The sequence below is a fragment of the Citrus sinensis genome, chromosome 2 (assembly GCF_022201045.2).
Source record: "Citrus sinensis cultivar Valencia sweet orange chromosome 2, DVS_A1.0, whole genome shotgun sequence".
In the NCBI taxonomy this organism is placed as follows: domain Eukaryota; kingdom Viridiplantae; phylum Streptophyta; class Magnoliopsida; order Sapindales; family Rutaceae; genus Citrus; species Citrus sinensis.
In genome coordinates this window covers 27,524,700-27,551,093 of record NC_068557.1, presented here as the reverse complement: position 1 = coordinate 27,551,093, position 26,394 = coordinate 27,524,700, and the positions used below count along the sequence as shown (strand labels likewise).

Sequence of the window (26,394 nt, the reverse complement as noted above, 5' to 3'; positions counted from 1 at the left end):
GCTTTTGAGACTTCTAGTTGTTGCTTGCTGCTGCAGTTGTAGTGACCCATCCGTAAGCATTTTTTTTTTTTATGTTGTGGATGATGAAATTTTGAGATTAACAATGTGAGCATTTCTTCTGTAAGCATTTCTTTTTAATTTTTTTAATTTTATCTTGTGGATGATGAAATTTTGAGATTGACAGAGTAAGAAAAATTCTTCCGTAAGCATTTCTTGGGTGGGGTGTTTATGGAATAAGGGTGGATCTTGAGACTTTTACGGTTTTCTTAATTGGTTAGGATGAGGCACTGCAGTAATTTATTTTGATAAGAAAAATTACAAAAGTTATTATTTAGCATATTCATGTCTTCTGAGGTTGGCAAGATAAGAGAGAGGAGTAGTTGGGGAGATATGTAGAGATATCAGATCAATGGGAGAGAGGTGGATGAGAAAGTATTTGCTCTCCTGTCCTGAATGTTGTAAGTCTGAGACACATTTTGAGGCTGAATGAGTGTGGAGAGTTATGACCTCTTATTGTAAGTAGTAATTAGCTAGTCAACTTATTAGTCATGGCATGTCTGTGGTAATGGTATTAGACTCATATTGATAAAATATTTAATATGATATGCGAAGCTTGACACTTTTCTTATAACATATATGGATTTTGTATGGCTTTGGACATTATTCAACCTTTTTTCACTGGGTCTAATTCTTTTCATGACTAAAAAATAATCACTGAAGTTTAATAGACAGGTGTAATTTGAATGCATGGTGCAATTGAACCCCCTGGTCCCTAAGGCTGTCTTAATTGTCTAAGCCACTCATAATCCTCCATTAAAGTGTTTGTGATATTGTATAAGCATAAATTTATGCAAGATAAGAATATACATCTATATATATATTTTTTCAAAACTCCCCCCTTTGGGTTCGAGATACATAATAACATAGCCTAATTTGTAGTTTTGACATGTAATTGCAGCATTAGGAGGGTAGCTTTGTTATTGTGATAATGAGTTTTTTTGTAGTCGCCCTAGATTACATTTTATTATTATGCCTTGTGTATATTATTTACGCTATTTTTAATTGATTCAGCTCTGAAGCTTCTTTACAAGTGTTCCCCCCCCCCCCTCATTAACTTCCTTTTGCATTGCCCTGTCTTAATCTGTAATGATACCAAGGGGAGGAGAATCAGACATGCATGATAGCCACGCCTCAAATAACCACGTAAATGTCTCCGTATCCTCGCGTGAAATCAATCCGCATCCCAACAAAATAGATTGTCCATGGTGATTAACTGCAACAAAGGGCGTAAATGGCATGTCATACTTGTTGGTCAGATATGTAGTGTCAAATGTGATGACATCTCTAAAATATTTGTAAACTGCCCTACTCTGCGAATCTGCCCAAAACACATTCTTTAATCGATCCTCTTCATCCAAATCAATGCTAAAAAAAAATCCATTACATTCTGCTTGCTTTTTCTGGAAGTACTTTAAAAGCGCCATAGCATCTCCTTCCTCAAGTTGTAATCGCCTTGTTTTGTCAACAAAATTTCTACAATTTTTTTCTAAGAATGGCACATTTTCATACCCACCAGCTCCAACAACAATAGAATTGAAATTTTGGGCAATTCTAATTCCTGCACAATCATTCATTTCAATTCGCTTTTTAGCGCTTGCACTAATTCTGTGATTGCATGAGAAATACCTAGCTTTGTCTGGACTCAATCCATGGTTGTGTTGAAGATTTAAAGTTCGAAGAACCCATTTTCCATCTTCATTTAGACAACCTCCAATTTTTGCATCACAACCATTTTTCACATTCGGTTTCGGCTTCAATGCATTAGCAGATTTACTTTCTGACTTGCCGCTACGCCCACATGCAAATGTCGCATATTTTACAATTCCATTGGTCCCCTTCTTAGTACTTCGAACCTTCACAGGAAACCCCTCTTGTTTACCATAAGCTTTGTAAAATGCAAACATTTCTTCATGATTATCAAATAACATTCCAAGAGCTGGCTCACATTTGTTCGGTTCCACAATTTCATTTACATCGTTAGCTCTTGTTTCTTGCAACTCTTCAAATGCATGCTCATTTTCCAAATACTCCATTTCTACAAAATAATTAACATTTGTATTAAGAAACTTATATAACATTTTGTCCAGTAATGAAAATTCCTAACAATTTAAATATATAAAAACACATCCACAAATTTTTATAATTTATTCCATTATCTCCAACAATTTAAATTATAAAATCCTAACAACTTAAATATATAAATCACATCCGGAAATTGTTATAATTTATTTCATTATTTTCAGCAATTTAAATTAAAAAAAATCCTAACATATATAAAACACATTTAATAATTGTTATAATTTATTCCATTATTTCTAGCCATTTAAATTAAGAAAAATCCTAACATATATAAAACACATTCAGAAATTGTTATAATTTATTTCATTATTTTCAACCATTTAAATTTAAAAAATCCTAACATATATAAAACACATTAAGAAATTATTATAATTTATTTCATTATTTCCAGTCATTTAAATTAAAAAAAATCATAACAATTCATAACAATTTAAATATATAAAAAGTAAAAATCTACGAATTTTTACAATTTAAATTAAATATTCTAACCATTTAAACATCTCTCACCTCTGTTTGTAGATCTAGATCTAATTTCTTCCTTGTGATAACTGAGATGCAGAGACAGAATTGGTGAGATGCAGAGACGGAACTCGTTTGAGTTTTTCCTTCCTGAACGCAGAGAGCTCACGTAAATGAGAGGTGAGAAATGGAGAGAGACTAAAGACAGAACTCAAAAAGTAATCTCTTTCTTTTCTTTTCGTTACTTTTCTTTCTTTCTTTTGATTATTTTATTTTTTAAACTCAAAAAGTAATAGACAAAAGCTCTTAGTGCAATTGATTCACGTGCCAATTTTTCTGTCGTTCTTTTGTCTTCGCGGAGTTCAAATAGTAGAACTCTTCATCAAAATCTCATAGGGACACTCAAAACTTTGATCCTCACAAATTCCCAAGAGTACCCTCAATAATGCTTCCCTATATAAACACTTCACTCTCCCACTTCATTCTCCATCAGCATTCAGCAAGCAAAAGTGCTTACAAGATACCTAAAAGCACTTTTCAAGAGCTTATTACGAGAACTACTTTGCCATTTAACAATGAAGAACCTCTTCTTCTCCATGGTTTTCATGGTGTCTCTCATCTTCTTCCTCGCAAATGTGAGCGAGGCAGCCATTGCATGCGGCACAGTCGACGCCAAAGCAGCTGCATGCGTTGGGTTCGCCACGGGCAAGGCTCCAACGCCGACTTCAGCATGCTGCAGCGGGCTGCAACAGCTTGCTCAGAGTGTGAAAACAGTTGATGACAAGAAGGCTATTTGCCGATGGTTGAAGGCGGGAGCCAAGTCATTGGGGGTTCAGGACAGGTTCTTGAGCAAAATTCCAAGCGCCTGCGGTATCAAAGTTGGCTTCCCTGTCTCCACCGCCACCAACTGTGAAACGTGAGTAGATAATTAATTAATTAATTAATTAAATTCTTGTTTTCTTGTTTGGTTTAAAAGATGTTAAACACACTATCATTTCTTGAGCTGCTAGTCCAAAGTAAATGATCATATTCTGTGCTTCTTGTTTCTTTTGGCAGGATTCACTAAAATTTTCTATTTGAAGCTCAAGGAATTGAAGATAAAAAGACGTAGTATGGAAAGCTGATAAATCTCAATAAAACTCTACTTGCAATGTGGTACATGGACTGTCTAATCAGACCCTACCTTTTGTTACAGCAATAGTAATCCTAATAATAATAATAATAATGTCATGTCAAAGTTATGAGGATAAATCTTATCGTGGTTGTGTGTTGCTATTATTGTTGTCATTATTTCTCATAAGTCATTCATATGAACAGAATTCCCAATATCTAATCATATAACATTAAATTAAAAATATATTTTTAATCAACTGAATCAACTATAACCATCCATTGAAATTTTGCTTTAACTTGAGGATTATGATGAGAACTGAAATTGATGAAGCATCAGAAAAAAGATGCGAAAATAAATAGATCAAAATACTATGCTCTAAACATAGATCACTAATTTTCACCACGTAAAATCTCATTCCTAATGAATGTTTCAAGAATGCCCAGATAAAGAATCAGAAATTCAACAACAAAACTTCTTAATATTTGACATGATGCTGATTTCTAAGAGAAATAGAAAAAGTGCGTAAAAGAGAGGAAAACAATAAGTTAAAAAAAATATTTATTTTGAATTTTTAATGAGGGTAATTTTAAAAATGGATGAGTAAATTAAAAAGTGAGGGCTCCCCGGATAAATAAAGGACGACAAGTATCACAAGTTCTTTTATAATCCTTAAAATAAATACTCATTTTAAGGTAAATTTTTATGACAAAATGGTTGATTTTAATTCATGTGTTTGTTTTGTGAAAATAAATTAAGGATATTTTAGAAAATAAAATTTAAAAGAAGTGTTTTAAGGAGGTGTTAAAAGCGCTACTCCCCTTTTAACATTTAATTTTTATAATGTTATGCTTCTCAATCTCCAACGGGAAAAGTTTTAAATGGTGTTGTTTATATATACAAATTAAAGAATATAAATTTCAAGTTATGAATTTTATATTCCAACCTTTTTAGATGTTCCAATATACAATGGCTGCATTTATAATAGAATAATGATATAGTCACAAACTCTTGTATAAACTTATTTTGTATAAACCGATGTGGCGTTAATTCATTGGTTGAATTAAATATCTCTTAGTCCACATGATTTATTTCTATTATTTTATATTTTCATTCAACCAATGAATTAATACCACATCAATTTGTATAAGATAAGTTTGTACAAGAGTTTGTGGTTGTATCATCACTCTTTATAATATGCATGAAGAAGTCATAAGTTGTCCTCTCTCCACTCATTTGAAAAAAAAAAAAAAATCTACTATCTAATTATAAGTTGACTCGAATAACATGTAGAGGTAGAGACACGGATTCAAAGAGAAACTTTTATTTAATTATAATTTATCGTTAACGATTGTAATTTATTTTATGGACATTTAAATAATAAAAAAAATAAAATTGAGTTTAATGGGTTCAAATAATCTCAACTCCTTTATTATATTATAGGTGGTCTCTTTTATTTTAAAAAGAGGTTAATAATAAAGGAGTCCTGCTCTTACAACCGAATTTATAATTCAAGCACCTAAATCAGATACTAGAAAGTATGAGAAATGCTCAACAAGCGGGTAGCTCAATCAACTGAGTCTGAGGTGTGCCGATATTGAAGACACACAAGTTTTCATCTTCATTCTTCACCAAATTACTTTCAATTGCATATGCAAAAGGAATAATATGGACTTCTAAAAAGAATTTCTTGACCATCTCATGCCGTCGTCAGGGCTCTTTGCACTGTTGATGATGTTTAAGAGCTTCTGCACTGAGAACTCTTCGATGAAAAACTTGCCCTCTGGCTCTGGAACGTTAAATCTCTAAAAGATCACTATCCAGTATCCACATGCAACAGAATGCATGTAAACTGGATCGTTTTATTTCGACCAAACTCCACTGGCACAGTTTTTGTTATTGCAATACATCAGTTCAGTTTACCAATGATTTGTCACTGGAACAATACCAAAAAAAAAAAACATGTATATATCAACAGGTATAAAGTAAATTATAGTACTACTGCACTGCAGAGAGCACTACACCAATGCAATCAACAGGTAACCGAATATCAGCTTAACTCTTTCTGTACAGGGCCAAGATGCAAGCATATTTGATCAGGCACATCCATCAATGGAAGAAATGTCAGTACAAAACCATTTACTGATTTATCTGAGAATATGTGACAAAGTGTTCATACCCATCCAGTTGCCACGAAACAGATGTCATTCAAGGGAAACTAGGAGTAATGCGACAACATGTTCCGAATTTGCATTAACCTTTTAGGGAATTTGAAGATTCTGTCGACGGTGTCTGTTTGTGTCTACTCTGTTTATTTAATCTGAAAAATACGGCAGAATATATATAGAGATACTCGCACAGATACATATTTACAGTCATATTTAATCACAACACAAGGGCAGATAAAGATCATGCTACAGATACTTGTAGTAATAGAATCCCTGCATAAAAGAGAGTCCCATTTTTTGAGAGGATCATAAACACTCGTTACATTTATTCCTTGTATCCACACCCCCCCACCAAAAAAAAAAAGAATAATCTTTGAATGAGATAGAACAACATCGATAACTTCACTGAAAACCAGTTAAGCATATGAAGCCCTTGAGTTGATTGCATTCAATAGGCCAACGAAAAAGGATTACACGAGTGGTAGTGTCCTATGTTCCAAAGCTTGGGAAGTGATCAAGAAGCATCAATTGCTTCGGTATCCAAAATGCAAAGCAAGGATCTTACGCTGATTAAGGGCAGCATTTGATGCTCGATAAGAGTGCCAACTACTACCCAGGCGATTGTCCCTCCCAATGGATCCTGACCTGGCAGTGGGCCACCGGCACTTGAATCGGCCACAATGGCAACATCCCTTTCAGGGTAACAGTCCCAATGGGCCCTTACAACTTGAGATTCAACTTATCATACCTCTATCACTAGAGTTCGGCCCACCGAATTGACCTCATAAGCAACCATCGAAGAATTGTCTATCTACCTCATTCTAGTTCCGCGCTAAAATGATAGGAAATAAGCTAATATCTATGCCTAGTAGTTGAAAAAGGTAAAATAGTTCTGGAGTTTTTAGTTTTACTACAGTATAATTCTACACCCACCTGGTTGCAACTTGCAAGACATTTTGGAATTGAGAGAATGCCAGAGGCATTAATGAGAAGGATTAAAGAGCAATAGGAAAATGTTTAACGCTAAAGATCTCATAACAGCTTTTCCAAACTCATTTAATTTCTCGGGCTCGTCCCCCTATTTCTCTCCCATTATTTTGGCTAATAAATGGATCATAAACTGAAACTCTTTAAAGAAGAAAATTCATTAGGCTAGGAAGAAAAGCCTTGAGAGATAAAATTGAATGATGATACAAGTTACAGGCTAAAACATTATTACAAAAATCTTCCGGAAAAAAAAGTAAGACAAGTTCCTTTTGATCTGGATAAAAAACGCAAAAGACGGCAGCACATCGTGGGAGAATGTAACCTCTCTGTATAGACGACTTGTCGTAAAACGATGACGCTAGTCGTTTGTATTTTTCGTTGTTTGTTTTAGTAATCAAAATGCCAAATGCCGAGTTCTTCGGCCTTAAATGGGTCCGAGTACTTTTAACGTCTTTGTCATTATTTTTAATTTTAGGAAGCTTTAAATTTTAACTAGATACTTTACGATATTATTTCTATAATTGTTTGTGATATGATTTAAAATTTCACCCACAAAATTTATTTTCACACTCGCTTTCTCAATAAACAAATCGTTAAAACTTAAAAATAAAAATTTTACGCTACGCACCTCTGTAAACGCCAAAAGTACCCTAACTTTTACACCCGCTATTCTCATCTTCTTCGTTTTCACTTTTCAATTTTGTTTTTTCAAACATTGGTTCAAAACTGCAAATTGACATCATTCATTTTGATCTCCCTAATAGCTATAAACATGATAAGGTTACTTACATCATTCTTATGAAATGGAGGATCTCTTAGAAAAAAAAATAAATAATTTTCTTTCTAAGAATAGTCCTCTGCAATTGGTTTCGCGCGCTCAATTTAAAAAGCTATGACAATCATGAGTATTGTATTGAAAATGGAGGGCAACCTACTGCACACGACCAATATTTTCACCTCCTCCATTGGTCAAGAGTTTAATTATTTACCTTTCTTATTCTTAAACTTTTTTTTTAAAGTTTCTTATGCTTGGAACAATTTAATTGACATCAGGATCATTTTATAATCTAATTTTTCTCTTGAGTAAACTCACTCGAGTAATTAGTGGTTAATAAATTAAACAATAAAAGTGATTAAACCATAATCATACACTAATACTAAAAGACAGGTGGAATAAGATTTTTAAAAATTCAGGAGAGTTTAGATTAGAAGATGATCCTCTATATTGATAAGAGAAAGAAAATGAAGAGAATTGCAGTTTACTATAAATAGAATAGATGTAAAAAAGTAATTACATTTCTAAATAATTGTGCCTTGTACTTATCAGTAATTTCTTTATATAAAATTTTGTAATATAATATTTTATAAATAATTAAGCTTAAAAAGTATTTTAATGGGTTGAAATAATCAGCATCATGATAATTTTCTTCCAATGTTTGTCATCTTTTTTTTTTTTTGGAAATAAATGTTTGTCATCTTATTATTATCAAAGGATGGGGATTGAATAATCTCGTGGAGTTGTCAAGATCAACGGGTTTTATTAACAAACATAAATTAGTAACTTGTAACCAACAACTTAAAATATGAAAATAGTAGTGAATTTAATAAAATTTTGCGTTCGTCCTGTAAATTACCTAAAAAGGTGTTTTTGTCGAGCCTATTCGGAGTCAATATCACAAATTGACCCATCACAACTGCGGGTGATAATTCATGTCATCCAAGATTGTTGAAATTAAACTAATATAAATACCACTCATAAATTAATAATTTAAAAAATTAAAATGAATTTATATCATTTTATTAAACGTGTTAAATCGTGTTTACTTATTTAATACATTTTATTAAAAAAAAAAAAAAAGAGGAGTTAGATAATAATTCGAAATACGAAAAATATGTCAACATTATTCTTAATTAAATTATAAATAAGTTGACACACGACACATATACTTGTTCGTATCGTAAACATATTCATGAGTTGAAGTCTCCTTAACATTAAAACAATTATTATTCATGTTAATTTTTGTCCACCTAATAACACATGAAATGAAATTCATGTCGGGATTGATGACCATGTTGCCAGGCCTATCATAACGTTGCAGAAAAATCCTTTAATCACCATTGTAATTGATGCGACAACTTGCACTTAAAATTTTATGACCAGGCATCAAGACTACAAATGATCGTCATGCACATGTTTTTTAAGATTACGATGATAGCAGAGAGAATATAGTGATGAAGCTTTTATGAACGTCATCAACTAATTCCAGGACTCGCCTATCGTGCAACAGTGGCACCATGCCACTGCTTTTGTCTTTTCTGTGTAAAATTTCATGAAGCCCTTTCACTTATTCTTATTTGAACTTTGCTTCAAAAATATTAAGTTCATTTCTCTCAAACCCGTGAATCCTTCAACGGCCGATCAACGGCAAATCGGCTCCTCCGGTGGCTGTGGTTGGTCAGAAAAGACAGAGGGAATTGTGAAGAACAAAACTCAAGTGGTGGCGTCACCGGAAACTGGAGAAACAACGGCGAATTGAAGCGGGGATTCTGTGACTTTTCACGGCTTCGATCGGCAGCTTTCCGAATGCTTTACGGCGACAAGGATGACATGGAGATGACCGGCGTCGCACGAGCTTCCGATCGGTACCAACCTTGGCCGGTGGAGTTGCCGGAAACGGAAACAAAATCCGGGTCGGGTTCGCGGGTCGGGTTGACCCGGTTATTTTTGTGACAAGGATGGCGTGGAGATGATCGGCGTCACACGATCTTCTGATCGGTACCAACCTTGGCCGGTGGCGTGGACGGAAATGGAAACGAAATTCGGGTCGGGTTCGCGGGTATTTGTGATAAAGAGAGGGGTATTGTGATAAAGGTGTAATATAGAAGAAAAATGTATAAATAACAAATAGTATAAGGTGCTAATTATAATGTTTATATGGATGCAATAGAAATTAATTTAATATTTATGAGGTAAAGTTTAAATAAAAATGAATGAAAGGGGTTCAATGAAAATTTACAACATAACTGGCACAAAAGACAAAACCAGTGGTACGGGTACCACGGTGGTACCGTAGTTGGATCCCTAATTCCATTGCTTTCTTTTCAAAATTCATTAAATACGGTGCCTCCCAAATCCTCCAATTGCACCCAGATTTCCTTCGTGTGTATAATGACTCTCATCCCATAAATCAGGGAAGGGCAAAAAAAAAAAAAAAAAAAACCAAAACTGATGAGTAGAACTTTAGACTGTTCATTTTTTTCTCCATTGAAGTGACTTGAATTGTATTGATGTGAAAATTTCATTAAAGTTGATGGATTTGACAGAACTTAGGGTCACTGTTTCCTGATCCGTAGAATTTGCTTCAATTACCCAAGGAGGGATAAAGATTCCAAAGCCGTAATGTCAGCAGTTGAAATGTGTTAGCAGGAAAAAATGAAGTCAAATATTAGTTTAGTTGCATTGATAGCCCCAGCATATGAAATCTGAATAGAGACAAAGTTATTAAACTATGGTGCTAATAATTTGAGTTGATTTTGGATTACACCCTCAAAAAATGATAATTTTTCAAATATTTGTCAAATTATTATAAATTTAAACTTACCATCTATTTTTATTAAAAGACAAAAAAAAATATTAAATAGTCCTTACTTTTTCCTTATCTTTTAAATAAAAATAAGAGTAAGTAAAAATTTACAATAGTTTAAGAAATATTCTAAAGATTATCATTTCATGATGATAATTCAAAATTTACTCTAATAATTTGGAATTATTAGATGTTGACTAGAGCGAGCTTCTTTTAACAGATACTGAGTTTATGAAAAAGTAAAGAATATTGTATTTGTTTATATGGGTTTCCATTGAAATGGAGTAAAAGATCTTCTCAACTTACATGGTGGAAAAAATGATTGATGATTTCTTTAACTAAATGCTAATTCTACACTATACATATATTATCACAGGAAAAAATTGAGTTTATGAAAAATGTTTTTGAAAAAGTAAAGAATATTGTATTTGTTCATATGGGTTTCCATTGAAATGGAGTAAAAGATCTTCTCAACTTACATGGTGAAAAAAATGATTGATGATTTCTTTAACTAAATGCTAATTTTACACTGTACATATATTATCACAGGAAAAAAATGGGTTTATGAAAAATGTTTTTGAAAAAGTAAAGAATATTGTATTTGTTTATATGGGTTTCCATTGAAATGGAGTAAAAGATCTTCTCAACTTACATGGTGAAAAAAATGATTGATGATTTCTTTAACTAAATGCTAATTCTACATTGTACATATATTATCACAGGAAAAAATTGAGTTTATGAAAAATGTTTTTGAAAAAGTAAAGAATATTGTATTTGTTTATATGGGTTTCCATTGAAATGGAGTAAAAGATCTTCTCAACTTACATGGTGAAAAAAATTATTGATGATTTCTTTAACTAAATGCTAATTCTACACTGTACATATATTATCACAGGAAAAAATTCAATTCATCCCTGGTATATTTTAATTTATCCTTAGATAATATGATAATCTTCAGTTTATCTCTAAAAGTGTGAAAACTTCAATTTATTCTCATTTCCATTAAGAAGATGAGTTGGACTATTGACACCCCTTCATTAATCTCATAAAACTCCTGTTATATAACAATTACATTTAAGGACAAATATAAATAGAATTAAACCATTTATATTTTCTTTCTCTCCTCAATTTTATTTTGCTTGCACAATATAATTTTTTTTATTATCATTAAAATTATTTGAATTTGAGAAGTAATCCTCTAAGCCAAAACAAAATTTTTGTAATGAACATAACAACTTAATTAAGATACAACATAGTAGAAAAATAAAATAAATAAAATTGTATCCCATCGCAACTAATTTTTTAAGGATTCTCAAACTAATTGCTGAACCCAATGAACCCAAAATTTATATGTATGATAAAATTATATTACACCCATAAAATACTCATTATTTTCTAATTATAATGTTTTTCTTACTTTTCTTTTATATTTTTTTTAGAAATTAAATAATAAAGAAGGTTTGAAGAGAGAAATATAAATGTTAAGACTGAAAAGAGTGAGAAAATTATAAGAAACTGAAAAATTCATAAATGAAAAGAGTGGTCATTTAGAAAGAAGGGTATTTTTGGTATTAAATGGAATATAATTGAAAAGGGGGTTTCAATAGAATTTTGGAGGGTATTAATAGTCCAACTCTAACAAGATAAGGAAAATGAAGGGCATGTTGATGAATTTATTTTTTTACCATTTTTTAAATAAATGAGGTAAATTAATATTTTCATATTTTTTAGAATAAATTAAAAATTATCATTCTCAGTAGGAGTAAATTGAACTTTATCTACCATGTTGATGTAAACTAATTATAAGTGAACAACTTACTGCTGATGAATTAAGTACAAGCTATGGTCATATGACTCATATGTATAGTTGTTTACTTTTTAAGTCTTCGATTTTTTTTAATATTATAACATATTTATCTTATGAATATTATGTCTGTATATGAACTATTCATTAAAATTATCTTAGAGTATGGTGTGTATTCAAGATTCTCTGACGAAGATAATGGTAATATATGATTTACAAATGATAAATGAGATAAATTTTGGAATTTATTTATTTACTTTTTTATCTCTAGCGAAGTTCAAAGAGATTGCAGCTATTGGTATCAAATCAGTTCATTCTAAGTGACTGTTTGGTATGACTTATTTAAGAGCTATAAGTGCTTATTTAATCTCATAAGCACTTTTTAAAATTTTTTATGGTGTTTGGATTTTTTTTAGTAGAGTTTTTTTAGCTTAAATAAGTTAATTTACCTTTACTAGCAAAAGCCCAAAATTTGAGCTTTTGGGAGTAGAGGTTAGAGAGCTTTTCCAAAAAATATATAATATAAAAAATTTCCTTAACATATTTCATTAATTACATAATACCTTTTGTATAAAACCTACCCAACGAAAATTGTTGCCTCCATATAAACATATTGTTGTCGCCACTTCACTTTATCTCTTTTTGTTTTTTTTTTAAATAACCAGCACTTTAATTTTGCAATCTCTAATACATAACCAACACTTGAGAGAGTAATCATAGTCATAGCCAACGTTTTTGGTGAGGAGAATGTCAGGTAATACGACACTTCTCATGTTCCGTTAACATTTCACTTATATTATTGATTATCATTTTAATTTGGATAGTATTATTTATTTAGGAGAATATATCAATTATGAAATTTTTAATTTTGAAAATTAAAAAAAGATTGAACTGATTTTTTCTTATTAATTGATAGCTTGGATGCATTTTGTTACATTTTAAATAATTATGAATGCATATCCTTTTTAGTAATTTAATTACACAAAAGCACTTTTAATTTTACACAACCAAATTGTTTAATGGTTCAAAAGTGCTTTTTTAATTGATAACTAAACACCCAATGACTTTTTGTCCAAAAGTTCTATTGGTATAAGCACTACTGCTATAAGCTCTATTTAATAAGTTGTACCAAACAAAGCCTAAATAAAAAGTACAATTACCAGAAAGAGAGAACAATTTCAATTTGGGTATTGTGTTGACGTAAGTTAATTATCATCTAACTTAAAAATGTCATTAAAATTTTCATCAATTTTGATTTGATTAAAATATTCAGCTGTAGAGATAGCAAGAAACAAATCTATCCAATGCATGCACACTCAACTGCAAAAAAAATAATGGCCCTTCACGTGATAAAATGACAAAATCTTGATCAGTTGAGACTTGATCCATCATAATTAGCGGTGAATTAAGAAGAGAAGCCAATGATTAGAGATAAGATTGAATGGTAATTACACAGAACTAATGCTTTTCATGTCCTCTTTAATTTTGGTATCAAACTACTTAGAAATGTCATAAAATCTTATAAGAGAGGGTAGAATAGTATATTAATAAAAAAAATTAACTTTTCATACTTACTTTTAGTGGGAGAGATGAAACAAGTGATTAAAAATCTAATATAGTTATAAGTGATAAATATGACGTTTGTTAGAAATGAAACATGCATTCTCTTTTACCTAATAAGTAATTTATTAATTTATTAAAGTAATTGTTGAACTAAAATATATGCAAAATTATATTTGAGTGTGTGTTTTATATACACACATAGATAGAATAATTTTTCAATTATATTTGAGTGTGTGTTTATATATACACAGATAGAATAATTTTCCAATGAGAGATCCTTTTAAGATACTAGAGTAAGAGATAAGTTAAAAAATAAAAAAAATACATACTTCAATGCACTATAGGACAAAATATACTACTATGTGTTTTATTTATCTTCAATTTATTCCTTATTTTAATAACTTAAGAGATTCTTATTAGATTATGACTATATATACACACGTTGATAGAGTATTAATCTAATTTAAAATCCTGAATGGAAACGTTTCTTCACATACATACATAGATACATAAATACATAGATACATATATATATATATATATATATATATATATATATATATATTAATGCAAAAACAATCCCCCAATGCCTAAGACTTCAAGAAATAAACAAAGACTGAATGGATGGGATAATAACAAAGCTGAGGAACCCAAGGCTTGCAATTGTATTGCTTTTGCGTCTCTCTCTCCCATCTCTCTCCTGTGCACATCCCTAGAGAAGATTGATGAGAAAGGTCAAGCTTTTTCTATTTTTTTCGATCTCTTTTTTCATTTTCTTTCCCCTATTATAATAGTCGTTTATCACCTTCTCTCTATTTCTTTGCATCAAAGCAATTAAACTTGAGGGGATTTTTTTTCCCCTGAGGGGTAAGGTAATTTTGAGAATACCTCTATGATGATGACCCTAACTCCCTAAGATAGAGGGTGCGTAGGGCTTTTGAAAATATTAAATTATGTTCCACTTGAAAAGAAGAAAGGGCAAGTCCCATCCTAAATCAATCACTTTCTCTCTGAGCTTTCCAGTCATGTCCGATGGATGTACTTGGTTTTAACTGTTGAAACCTTCTGTTTCTCAGCTTTCTGTCCCATCCACCAATATTCCAAAAGAGAATGTGGGACTCATTTCTTCTGCTCCCAATCAACCAACACTCGTCTTTTTATTTGTTTTTCTTTTTTTAAACTACACTTTTCTCCTAATTAATATAATGTACTGACTCTTCCGGTAAATAACAAGAACTATAAAAATAAAAAGTAGATAAGAAAAACTCTCACCTAGGTAAGAAAATCAAACCAGAATGACTAGGTTTATAGCATGACCTTGAGTGCAATAGCACCCCAACAACTTACATAAAAATATATATATAATCTCTATATTTTTAAGTGGGAAATGAAGTTTTTTTTTTCTTTTGTTGCTTTGCTTAATTGCTTCAAGGTCTTGTCATAAACCCCTCTTGGTTTCTCCAAATGAAGTGTTGCTGCTGCTGCTATTGTTATTGTTGTTGTCCCCTGACCAATCAAAGATATTAAATGGATCCAAAACTCTGGTTCCTTTATTCTCGTGATCTCCAGTACTGAATCCTTGGCTAAACAAAAGATTAAGAGGGTCAGCTTCAATTTCTCCCAAATCAGCAAAGAAGTCCTCATGAGATTGGTTAGAGTCAGGCAATGCAGGCTTGTATATCTCATGAGAATTAGAAAACCCTTCACTGAATTCATCAAGATCAGCACCTTCCATTTGATCATCATCGATTGGCTTCTCAATCTCCTCAATCTCCTCCTTAACAGAAGTACTTGAGCTTGGTGCAGCATTAAAATTATTATTACTAGGAGACAAAGTAGTAGTGTCATTGCTGCTCTCTTTCACATTTTCCTTTGTGTTACTATTATTTGTAGTTGTGTTTTGAGGTGGCTGATGAGAGCTTGGTGAGACTGAGCCCTTTGCAGCAGCATTAGCTTTTGATGGCTGAGACCTTGTTGAGCCAGCTAGAGCATTTCTCTGTGTTGGCCATGGATGGTTATGCTCTGAGGTGTAAGTAATCACCAGCATGTTTGGATCTGTCCGGCTCCTCTCCACTTGTTTCCTTGCTGAGCAACCTTTGGAGCTACTGCATCTGTAGTAGCCCCTGAATTTTTGTATTTCAAAACATCAACAAAATAAAATATTATTAAGTATAATCATTCTATCAGATACTAAAAATTTATAGTTGATAATTACATGAGTCCTTTTCTAATGTGAATATCCATATTTTTTTTAACTTTTACAATATTGTAAAATAATTTTTAGCAATTTACAATATCATAAAACCATAAATTTAAACTAAAAAAGAGAGAGAGAGTATGTTCATAGCTGAAGATGATTAATTACTGCTTGAGCATATGATGAATTAAGAAAGAAACATAACTAGTTTAGCATCAAATTAAAGTTTGTCAGAAAAAGTAAAAAAGAGAGAAGATTTATCAGTTATATAATTACCGATCATGCATATTAGGTACTTTAGGTTTATTCTGTAACAAGAAAATAAAAACCTAAAGCTAAAAGGATATTTGTTTTGTTACCTTGGGTAAGGCGAACCTTTGATGGGTTTCTGTCCGTACTTTCTCCATGCCCATAAATCAGAAGGTACAACTTCTCCACTGGACCTGCTGTTTGCCGCTGCCGGTGCCGGAATACAAACCACCTTCTTCGCCTGGCTCTTCCTGTGTTATAATAACAGTATAAAATAACTCTGTAAATAATTGGAACATTCGACCATGTATGTTTCTTCAATTTTCTCACAAACAGAAATTAATTTCAGAAAAATAACAATAACAGTAATAACATCAGCATGATGATGCATGAGGCATATATTCATCACCTTATCACTTTAATTTTTAGCCGAAGTTCTCTATATTTTTCTCTTGAAGAAAGAGGAAAGGTTGGCATATTTGGAAGAACAAATGGACCAATACATGGTTATCTTTCCAGGCTAGTTAGAGAAGAAAAAGGAAAAGTATTTTCTGAAAACAACATGAAAGCAAAGTATGTGAATCTTATTGTGACAACAGTTAGATTACCTTTTTCAGGTTGATAAAAACACATCATCAAGATAGATATATTATTCACTTTTGGTATTCAAATTTTGACTAGGAGAGCAATCTCACCTGAAATCACACCCCGCCCCCTCTCTAACAACTGTTCTTGTGCTTAATACCAAACCCTAATTGCTGCAGATCCTCATATATACATGATTTTATGAAAATACAATAAATTTCATTATTTCTCTAAATACAGCCGGCATCATAGCAACATTTAATAAGCCCCCCGGGTCAAGTAATACGTTAATAATAAATAAATAATAATAATAATCCAGTTTGTTTTTAGTTAATTCATGCAAGCAACAGGTGAAAAAGAAATTAAATAATAAATCTGACCTTCTCTTAATACCCAGATTCCTCGGAGATGAGATCTGAGCAGGGCCGGTGTTGTCAACTAAACAACTTTTTGAGGTGCTGTTAGCATTAATCATGTCGCTTGCAACCACAACAGGCGCCTTAATTCCCCTCGGTGACGCGGCAGCGGCAGCGGCAGCGGCTATCACAGGTGATTCACATGGCGATACAGCAGGCTGTTGCTTAGGACTTTGTGATGATGGTGAGATCTGAATCCGCGAAAATATGTTGCAAGGACTCTTCAATTCATCTTCATGAAAAAGTCCTCTCTGATGATGATGACAACGACCAATATTAATATTAGAAACCGCTGTTGCTGCTTCATGATCAACAACTCTATCTGCTGGTGGTAGTGGTGGTGGAGCGTAATAGCCTGATGAGTTGGGTATGTTCAGCTCGTGAAGCAGCGGATCTCGCGTGTTAGAGAATGGATCACCAAAAAGATTCTCTCTGTTATCATCAATTGATGAACAAAAGCTTAGTGGATCCGAAGGAAACTGCCAGGTGGGCAAGGGGTTATTAAGATGATCAGAGGCCGAAACAACAGACGCTGATGATGAAGAAGCTGAAACTGAAGCTGAATTATTACTACCAATTTGTCGACCGCCGGCTCGAATAATATCGGTCAAATCCCCTTGATAATTCTCCATTTCTACCCCAAAGAAGCTGCACATACTAGTGATGATCAGACAACAAGTGATGAGAGTCAATACTCAATAGGGCTTTCATCTATTTAGCTACTCTAGCTGGCTGCAGGCTATAACTAGTAGCTAGCTAGCTAGCTTGTGCTTTTGTGAAGCACATAAATAGCAAGGCTTAAAAAATAACATGCAGATAATTAGTAGGCGGAATTAGAATTCTTCTGGGGAGATGGGGTCTTGGTTATTAGGAAGCAAGAAAACAAAGAAACAGGTTTTTGAAGATTGAAACAAAGCTGCTGTTGTTGTTGTTGTTAAAGATAAATGGTGTTTGAGAGATAGAGAGAGAGAGAGTCGCTGACTTTTCATACAAAACAGCTCTTCTCAATACGCAACCAGATTGAGAGAGAAAGAGACAGAGTGAGGATTTAATTGTTTAAACTAAAATTAATGGGGTTTTTTTATTTTAATTTTAGCTGCTCGATTAATTTGATTTAATTATTTCATAATCATATAACATCCAAATGGTCAAATACCTACAACTGCTTAGTTTGTTTAGTTGTAGAGTTAAAAAAGACTTTGGCTAAAAGTCTTTTTGTTTTGTTTCCTTCCATTTTTATTTTTTAATCAAAAACCAAGCGATGGGAAAGTAAAGAGGCGGCAGGCAGCCGCATTTCTCGGAAACGTTTCTGGTTAGAACCCCGTTTCGAAAATGACCCGTTTCTTTTGGGAAGCCTGCGCACCTCACAATGTGATATGCACTTTTGTTAAATTTTATTCAACTAGCTTGCAAGATAGAAATAATACCACCCCCCACAATCACAATCCCACCAAAGGAAATATTCACAACAATTATTCAATTTGAAATTGTACTTTTGATTGCATAATTTTGTGAAAATTCATATTATGAATGTCCATTGATTGATTATTAGTTAAACAACTAGTCGGTGTCCTGATTTTTTATTCATCGTTCAATTTTGATCCAAAAGCCAGTTTAAAAATATAAGAAAAGCTAGCCTCCCTACACAAACAACCAATCAAAAGCATTGCAAATTATAACTCATCGGTGGAAATATACCTTATCAATTTGGTTCAATTATGGTCCGAACATAATGCAATGGCATTGATATAATGAAAGAATGGGACATCTATAACAATGTCCTCACAATAATCAAATAGATTAATTAATGGAAAATATTTGAACAAAAAAAAAAATCAAACACCAACACTTACAGATATTATTAGACTCTATAAATGTTGTAATAGGCTCTCTTTTTAATATTTTCATCCCCTCATTTACATTCCTATACATGGAAGAAAAACAAACAATTACAAACTTTTATGTTATGTGCACAAAGTCCAAAATGTTTTCTGACTGTCATTATTAATTTGTTAAATTAAAAAAAAAAAAAGGGAATAAGAAAAGCAAGAGGACAAGGCTATACACTGAAAAATTAAGATTACAATATATGTATATGGAAATAAATGAGAAATAATGAGTACCTTTGCACGATGCAGTCTTGAATGTTTGAAAAGACTAGAGTCCAGAAAAGTGAAACCATTTTTTGGAGCATTCTGTAAGGAGAAGCGAAAGTGATTATGAAGTAAAAGATCCAGTCGCTGATTTATACTTAATATTCAAGACATTTTTAGAATAATTAACTAGAAACGATTAGGATGTCAATATTTATGCAAATGTTTATTGGAAATGAGTATCTTGCAAGGATAAGGAAGAGGGATGTGGAATGGGAAAGTAAGATTTGCACAGAGATTTTTGGAATCACATGCATTTCCAATTTTTCTTTCCATTTTCAGAGAACCATTGTGTCATAAAAGTCCTTTGATTTTCAAAACTAAGATTTTTTTTTTCTATTTGATTTTTCAAGTATTATATAGTATCGGAAAAAAGTATATATATCGTATAATAAGAAATTAATTTAATTAGAAGATCAATTTTTTTTTGTTCTTAGGCATAAGTGAAGAAAGGGGCATTAAAAAATTTCATAGAAGCGTCATTTTGGCAGAAATTTCAACATGTAAAGGCAAGTGGGTAAAAAAAAAAAGGACGAAAAATAGTGACAACAGCTACTTATTACAGAAAAAAAAGGTTCCCCCCCAACAAATCTCTTTTCCTTGAAGTACAAAGAGACTTACAAGTATGCTGTGTACTTGGGGAAAAGATCTAAAATGATATTTAAAATTAAAAGATCTATAATCCTTTAATCAACAAACAAATTTTTAGGATGAATTCTAGACTTATTCTAGCACATATACGTTATATTTCTATAGTTATTCTCTCATATGGATGTTATTAGAAGACAAATTCAATGCACAAAAAGGAAAAAATACGAAGCACAACTTTCAATACAATGAGGGTTTTTTTTTTTTTTCCCAATCTTTTAGCGGTGTACTCCCTTTTCAAAATAAGTACATCTTCACAAAAGAATTATTTTATATCCTTTAATTTGTGTTTCTTCATTGACATCATTATTGCATAAATTTTAAAAGATGCACTTCTTACGAATGTTATAGCACGTATATACGATGACATAGTGAGTGAGAATAGCCCCACTTAAAACTTTCTCAACGATTATTAACCTAAAAGAACAGTTGCTGGAAATCCTACAACAACACAGCACTGGATTGCTACGATTGACTTAAGAAAGAGTTAACTTGAGTTGGCTTCTGGCTATGGCATGAGTTTGCTATGGCAGAGAGAAGTTTGTCCTTGCCTGATTTCATTCTTTCCAGAATCCACTTTATTTCCCACTGCACTGTTCTTCCAACCTCTTGCCATCATGTGTTGATCATCCTTTTGTCTTCAAATTTTACACACACACACACACACATTCATATGTGCGTGTGTGTGCGCGCATAGATTTGATTTGAGGTGACCATATGATGATAAAGCTATGTGCAAGCAAGTCACGAACATGGACAAATAATTTGACAGCTTAACTTAGAATGTTTAATTTGGGGCTCAAAAGGGATTTATGGTACGTAACCTACAAAAAGGTGATAAAGATCGACTAAGAAGAATATAAACTAGGGTTATAGCATATTATGTCGGGATGATTAAGGACAAAGATTGGTTTTAGAAAGTCTGATTAAATTAATCATGTATATAAATTTTTAAGATTTGAAGTTTTGTTCTTTTGTAAGGTTGAAAGGTTAGATAAAGGTCAAATAACATAACATATACATGCCTTTTCTTTTAGGCTTAAAGTCCAGCTCTTTTTTGAAATCTGGTGGGTGTCATGACCTGAACTGTTCAGTTCCATTCAATTCAATTAAAAATGAGTGCTCAAACATGCAGAATTAGATAAAGGTCATAACATTGATTAGACATTTTTGATGGCTTTCAAAATTGAGGAGAGTTTCTTTTCCAAGTTGAGAAACGTTTCACAGACTACAGATACATATATACAAAACAAAAGATGTGAAGTGTTCATCAAATGGGCCAATGATCATCGAGAGAGTCGCCGACCTTTCATGTTTGATGAGACATTTTAAGAATCTACTATTGCTATGCTAACAACATTTCTCTCTCTCTTTTATCTCAAAGTGATTCTCTCTCTCTCTCAAAAGTGCTCCTGGCTTTGGACTTCTTCAAAAGACCATGGTTGCCAACTAATACTATCCACTCTACTCTCACTAATTTACAACTGTTCTTCTGTTGCCAATCTAGCTCAAAACACTTTGTTTATTCTTCAGAGATGACTGTCTCCCTCTCTCATATTTATGATGGAGCACTTTCTCCTCCTCAAATTGATATTCTTAGAAGAAACTCGAGCCTAATAAATTCCCCTCATGAAGTTGGAATAATGAAGAATTAAATGGTTCAAACGGCACCTACTTGCATAGATTTATATGCATATAGCCAGATTTTAGCTTTTTGTTAATTGAATTATGATGAGCTATACCTATAAGGAGTTAAAATATTAATAGCAATAAAATAAATTCACCAACTTGGCTTACTGGTTGTCTCAATTATATAATTAATATCTTTCAATTTGTCTCTTTCTATCAAGAACTGACTCCCATGATAAACCAATTTGTTAGGGTTTCTTATTTCTTAACTGGGATTTTTGTGGTCCATGCTTTTGCTTCTTCTCACTTGATCAGCCCTGACCAACAACAAACCCTAGTTTTTGTTTTTAAATATTTTGTTCATTTTTTGTTTTCTGAAAACAGATTTTGATTGGCTTGGAGACAACACTTGCCCCACGTTCCTGCATGACAGAGCCAGCCCAATCACACGGCACCCACAAGAGAACAAATTCAACTGGGATTCTCTGAGCAATGCAATACTGTATACACACAGTTTTTTTGTCTTTGTATATACAAGAATCATATTCATCACCACAGCAAGCTGCCATGTGAAGCAGGCCAATAATTTACTCACTTATTATATAAATACATTTATTATTAATTTAAATAAAATCTTATGTATATCCTCATTAACATGCCAGCCCTTTCTCGATGCTGACGATTGCCTACTACATTAATTATATTAATAAAAAGTTCGGTGTTTTTTAAAAAAAAATCCAATTTAAAAATATGTAAGATTATATTATATATGATCATATCATCTTTAGTCCTGCCTGTGACAACGGTGTTGATCAGCACGCGAGACACATGCCTAAGCATAATACGTCTCCAGACGTCAGCCATCTACCGGCAAACTCACCGGTTACGTGGATCAAGACCGTCTAAATATTCTACATGGACGGCTTGGATTAAAAATGCCACCTGTATATACTTTGTCCTTAATTAATTAATTATCACATTCTCTAATGCTGCCATGTACATTATATAGTACATTAACCGTGTCAAAGTTGGATGTCATACATACAAGAATATAATATTTTTGAATCTCAATTTATATTTTACGTATATGTGTTACTTATTTATTAGATGATGAATTTCATAACTAATAAAATTATTATTAAATCATCCAGTAAATAAATAGCACATTAATTACTATACAAATGACATAAAGTATTCATAGAAATATTTATAGGGTAGAGGCCCAAAATTCATAAATTATTTCAAGTGTTAGTTGTCAAACTTTAACTAGCTAGTAGTAATCAATGGAAGCTTCTTCCCCATGTATATGTTATCAATTCTTATTTTTGGGGGGAATTTCGTAATCTACTCAACCTTCTATATATATATATATATATATATATATATATATATATATATATATATATATATATATATATATAACACTTAAGACAAATAGTAATAATGGTGATGATGATGATAGTATTAGTATTAACTGTATACACATTGGGAACATCAAATCATCATCTCTACATGAGATTAAAAAATAAGATTCATGGGGGTAACTAAACTCTTGATCTTGGATAGTGTGGCACATGGTAGTTCGCCATGTGATATAAATGACTTTACTTCCAATGAGAAGAACCCTAAAATATTTCCGCCTTTATTTAGGGAATCATTTAGAGATCCCATATGAATATGATGACCTCTTTTAGTGCAGAGCAAGTTTTAAACATTCAAAGCAAAAAAAAAAAAACCATAGTCATGGTTTCACATCTCTTTTTCAGAGCTTTTTAATTCTCTTTCACTTAGTTATTAATTTATTTACTTATATTTTGGGTGTTGTCACAATATTTATAGGAAAAAATGGGATGAATTGAAGCTTCTTTGAATTTCAATCACTAATTTCAGGACTGGGGTTTTTCAAACCGGGGATAGAGGTCTTAAATATGCCACCAAAATAAAGGCGTCTAATCTGGGTTCTGTCATATATACAACTTAATTTATACAATAAGTACTTCTTAAATACTGTGATGTCTCGTTTTTACACAAAAGAAACTTGTAAATGTACTTTCTAGTATATACATAGTAGAAGCAATACTAGTGTCTGTAAGAACTTTAGTTTTAATTGTTTTGTTATTTAATTAAATCGAACCTCAACATCTCCCTCCCACAGACTGAATGCAGCCTTTTTTTTTTTTTTTTTCTTTGAAACAACAGTAAATGCAACTTGCAACATCATGTTACCAGCAATAAATGTTATTTCGGTTTTCATATATATGGGTCGTCACTATGGCCACGAGCATTATCGATCATTATAACTCTTGAATATCACCACTTGATAACATCATTAATAACCTATTGAAGTATTTCAAGTCATCGTGTAGATTCTTTTTTCAAATATTTAAAAATTTCATTAACATAGACTAAACCTTTTTTAATTCTAATATTAGTGCAATTTGAACTTCAAATCTCTTTTGTTAATATTATATTTTAAAAAAGAACAAAATTCTTCTTTTGTTTGATGAAACTAATCGAAACCCTCCTAATGTTTTAAAACACATCCAAACACCCTGAATGTGAATTTTTCTTTTTTGGCTGAACTTACTGTTCTACCCATGGTGGTTGTTTGATGTTGAGAATACGAATATATTTAATTAATTGAATAATTAAATACAAAATTATTAGAAAAAGTAAGGGAATTTTCATAATTTTCCAATTAATTCCAAATCTTTTAGAATTAATTAAAAATTAAATAAAAAACACATATACATATGTATCTTTTTGTAGAATAATAAATTGAGGTGTGTGTGTATATATATATATATATATATATAATTTAATTTTTAATTGATTTTAAAAAATTTTAAAATTTATTTAAATTATGACAATTCCCTTTCTTTTTCCATAATTTTAATTTAATTTTTCAGTTAACTATAATTAAAAAATTACTCGATTAATTAAATAATTAAAAATATTCATATTCTCAAGATCAAACAACCATCAAGGGTAAAATATAAGTTTAGTAAAAAATTTGACACTTAGGAAGGTTTTTATGTGTTTTAAAACATCAAAGGGGTTTCGATTAGTTTATTCAAACAACATGAGATTTCACTCTTTCTTCATACATCTATAAATTTGCATTTAATTTTTCAATTAATTTTGAGAAAAATTTTAGAATTAGTTTGAAAAATTATGACAACTCCCTTACTTTTTTTCCCATAATTTGTCAATTAATTATGAACAAAAATTTATTCAAGTAATTAATTAGTTAAAAGTATTCATATTCCTAATATTAAACAACCTCCAAGGATAAATAATAAGATTAACGGAAAAAAATTGACACTTAAGGAAGTTTGGATGTATATTAAAATATCAGGAGGATTTCAATTAACTGTCAAACAATAAAAAGATTTCACTCTTTTTCTTTGTTATGTTTAAATATTTAACATCTCAAAAAAAATGTTTAAATATTTAAGAAGTATGTTGCATCCTTCTAAAAATCTTCATCAATTTTATCCTTCTATTAGCAAATGTACATAATCGTGAGTCCAGCTATGTTGCAACTGTGGTAAGGTACCACAGTTGCTTTCAGCCATTGGATCCAGTCAATGCAACTGTGCAACTGTGGTATGATACCACAGTTGCAAGATAGTTTTGCCCCACAATCGTATAGATAATTAGCAATTCTTTTTTCCTTTTTTGAAAGTCATTTTTAGCAATACAGAAAAAACACACACCATTTCTTTTACTTTTCGCCCGCCCTCAAATATTTGCATTTCGCAAGCAGATCTGATTGCAGATCCCAAAGCGGTGGAAAAACCTAGCACTGCAGACTGCAGCCCCACAAGAGTCTCTTTCTCAGCTAAAATGATGGGAGTTCTCTTTTCTTTTGTTTTTTTCCTAACCATTATTATTCGACTTCCATGCAAAATAAAAATATATTAACAAATTATTTTCAACAAAAAAATATCTATATAACAAATTAAAGCTGAAATAACATGACCCTGCTCCGTGCAATTTGAAGAGCGGCACTTATACTGTTATACATACTACTACTCTACTCTAATGAGGATATTCGGTTAGAATCCTACTAAAATATAAAAAAAAAATAATTAATATTGTCTCTAATTTTTATTTTTTGTGTATTTATATATATGTAGTTTTTTTTATCTATTAGTAACATCCTTATTTTTTTTATTAGAAAATTATTTTAAATATATTATTATTCTGTAATGAGAATATTTTTATTTTAATGAAGTAATGATATCATTAAAATATAAAAATAAAAATAAAATTCAATATATTGAGACAATTTTTTTAATATGTTAGCACATTGATTTTTTTTTTTGTCTGTTTGTGGCATCCTCACTATATATATATATATATATATATATTCTCTTACTCTAATGTGGGCACTCTCATTTTTTTTTGTCATGCAAATATGTTATTAAGCCATGTGATTTAATAGAATAAGTGCAGACATTTTATTAAACCATATGATTTAATAGTGAATCTACATGAAAAGCCAAAGTGCAAAAGGGGTCTCTGCTGCTGCTGCTGGCTGATAGTAACTATTCGAAGTGTTGATTGAGCTCAGTGTCCATTGCATTTTTCAATGTCACTAAATTCACTTCTGCATATGAGGGGTCAGTGCACGTCATTTTCTCATCATTTGAGAGCTTCAAAATCATCAAATGTCATTTCAATTTTCATTTTAGTA

The 26,394-nt window shown here is 31.6% G+C and overlaps 3 protein-coding genes across 3 annotated transcripts; 1 reads left to right on the top strand and 2 right to left on the bottom strand.

Annotated features, from left to right (window-relative positions):
* Window positions 1-1,136: 1,136 nt before the first annotated feature.
* LOC112497195 (protein FAR-RED IMPAIRED RESPONSE 1-like) lies at window positions 1,137-2,093 on the bottom strand. Its single transcript, XM_025094940.2, has one exon. The coding sequence runs from the start codon at window positions 2,091-2,093 to the stop codon at window positions 1,137-1,139; it is 957 nt and encodes a 318-aa protein (XP_024950708.2).
* Window positions 2,094-3,107: 1,014 nt separating this feature from the next.
* LOC102626945 (non-specific lipid-transfer protein D, cotyledon-specific isoform-like) lies at window positions 3,108-3,835 on the top strand. The gene is made up of 2 exons (XM_006468307.3): window positions 3,108-3,514; window positions 3,655-3,835. Exons 1-2 carry the CDS (start codon window positions 3,174-3,176, stop codon window positions 3,662-3,664), a joined length of 351 nt encoding a protein of 116 aa, XP_006468370.3. The 5' UTR covers window positions 3,108-3,173; the 3' UTR covers window positions 3,665-3,835.
* An 11,219-nt stretch (window positions 3,836-15,054) lies between these two features.
* Window positions 15,055-18,300, bottom strand: LOC102627217 (probable WRKY transcription factor 14). The gene is made up of 3 exons (XM_006468308.4): window positions 17,227-18,300; window positions 16,372-16,512; window positions 15,055-15,938 (listed from the first exon to the last, which is right to left on the bottom strand). The coding sequence occupies exons 1-3, from the start codon at window positions 17,916-17,918 to the stop codon at window positions 15,254-15,256; spliced, it is 1,518 nt and encodes a 505-aa protein (XP_006468371.2). The 5' UTR covers window positions 17,919-18,300; the 3' UTR covers window positions 15,055-15,253.
* Window positions 18,301-26,394: the final 8,094 nt, after the last annotated feature.

Excerpts from the sequence above, each read along its gene's own strand:
- LOC102626945 (XM_006468307.3), top strand. The coding sequence starts at position 3,174 with ATGAAGAACCTCTTCTTCTCCATGGTTTTCATGGTGTCTCTCATCTTC.
- LOC102627217 (XM_006468308.4), bottom strand. The coding sequence starts at position 17,918 with ATGTGCAGCTTCTTTGGGGTAGAAATGGAGAATTATCAAGGGGATTTG. Across the intron at positions 16,513-17,226 it reads AATCTGGGTATTAAGAGAAG|GAAGAGCCAGGCGAAGAAGG; the intron begins GTCAGATTTATT and ends ATTATAACACAG. Across the intron at positions 15,939-16,371 it reads AAAGGTTCGCCTTACCCAAG|GGGCTACTACAGATGCAGTA; the intron begins GTAACAAAACAA and ends ACAAAAATTCAG.
- LOC112497195 (XM_025094940.2), bottom strand. The coding sequence starts at position 2,093 with ATGGAGTATTTGGAAAATGAGCATGCATTTGAAGAGTTGCAAGAAACA.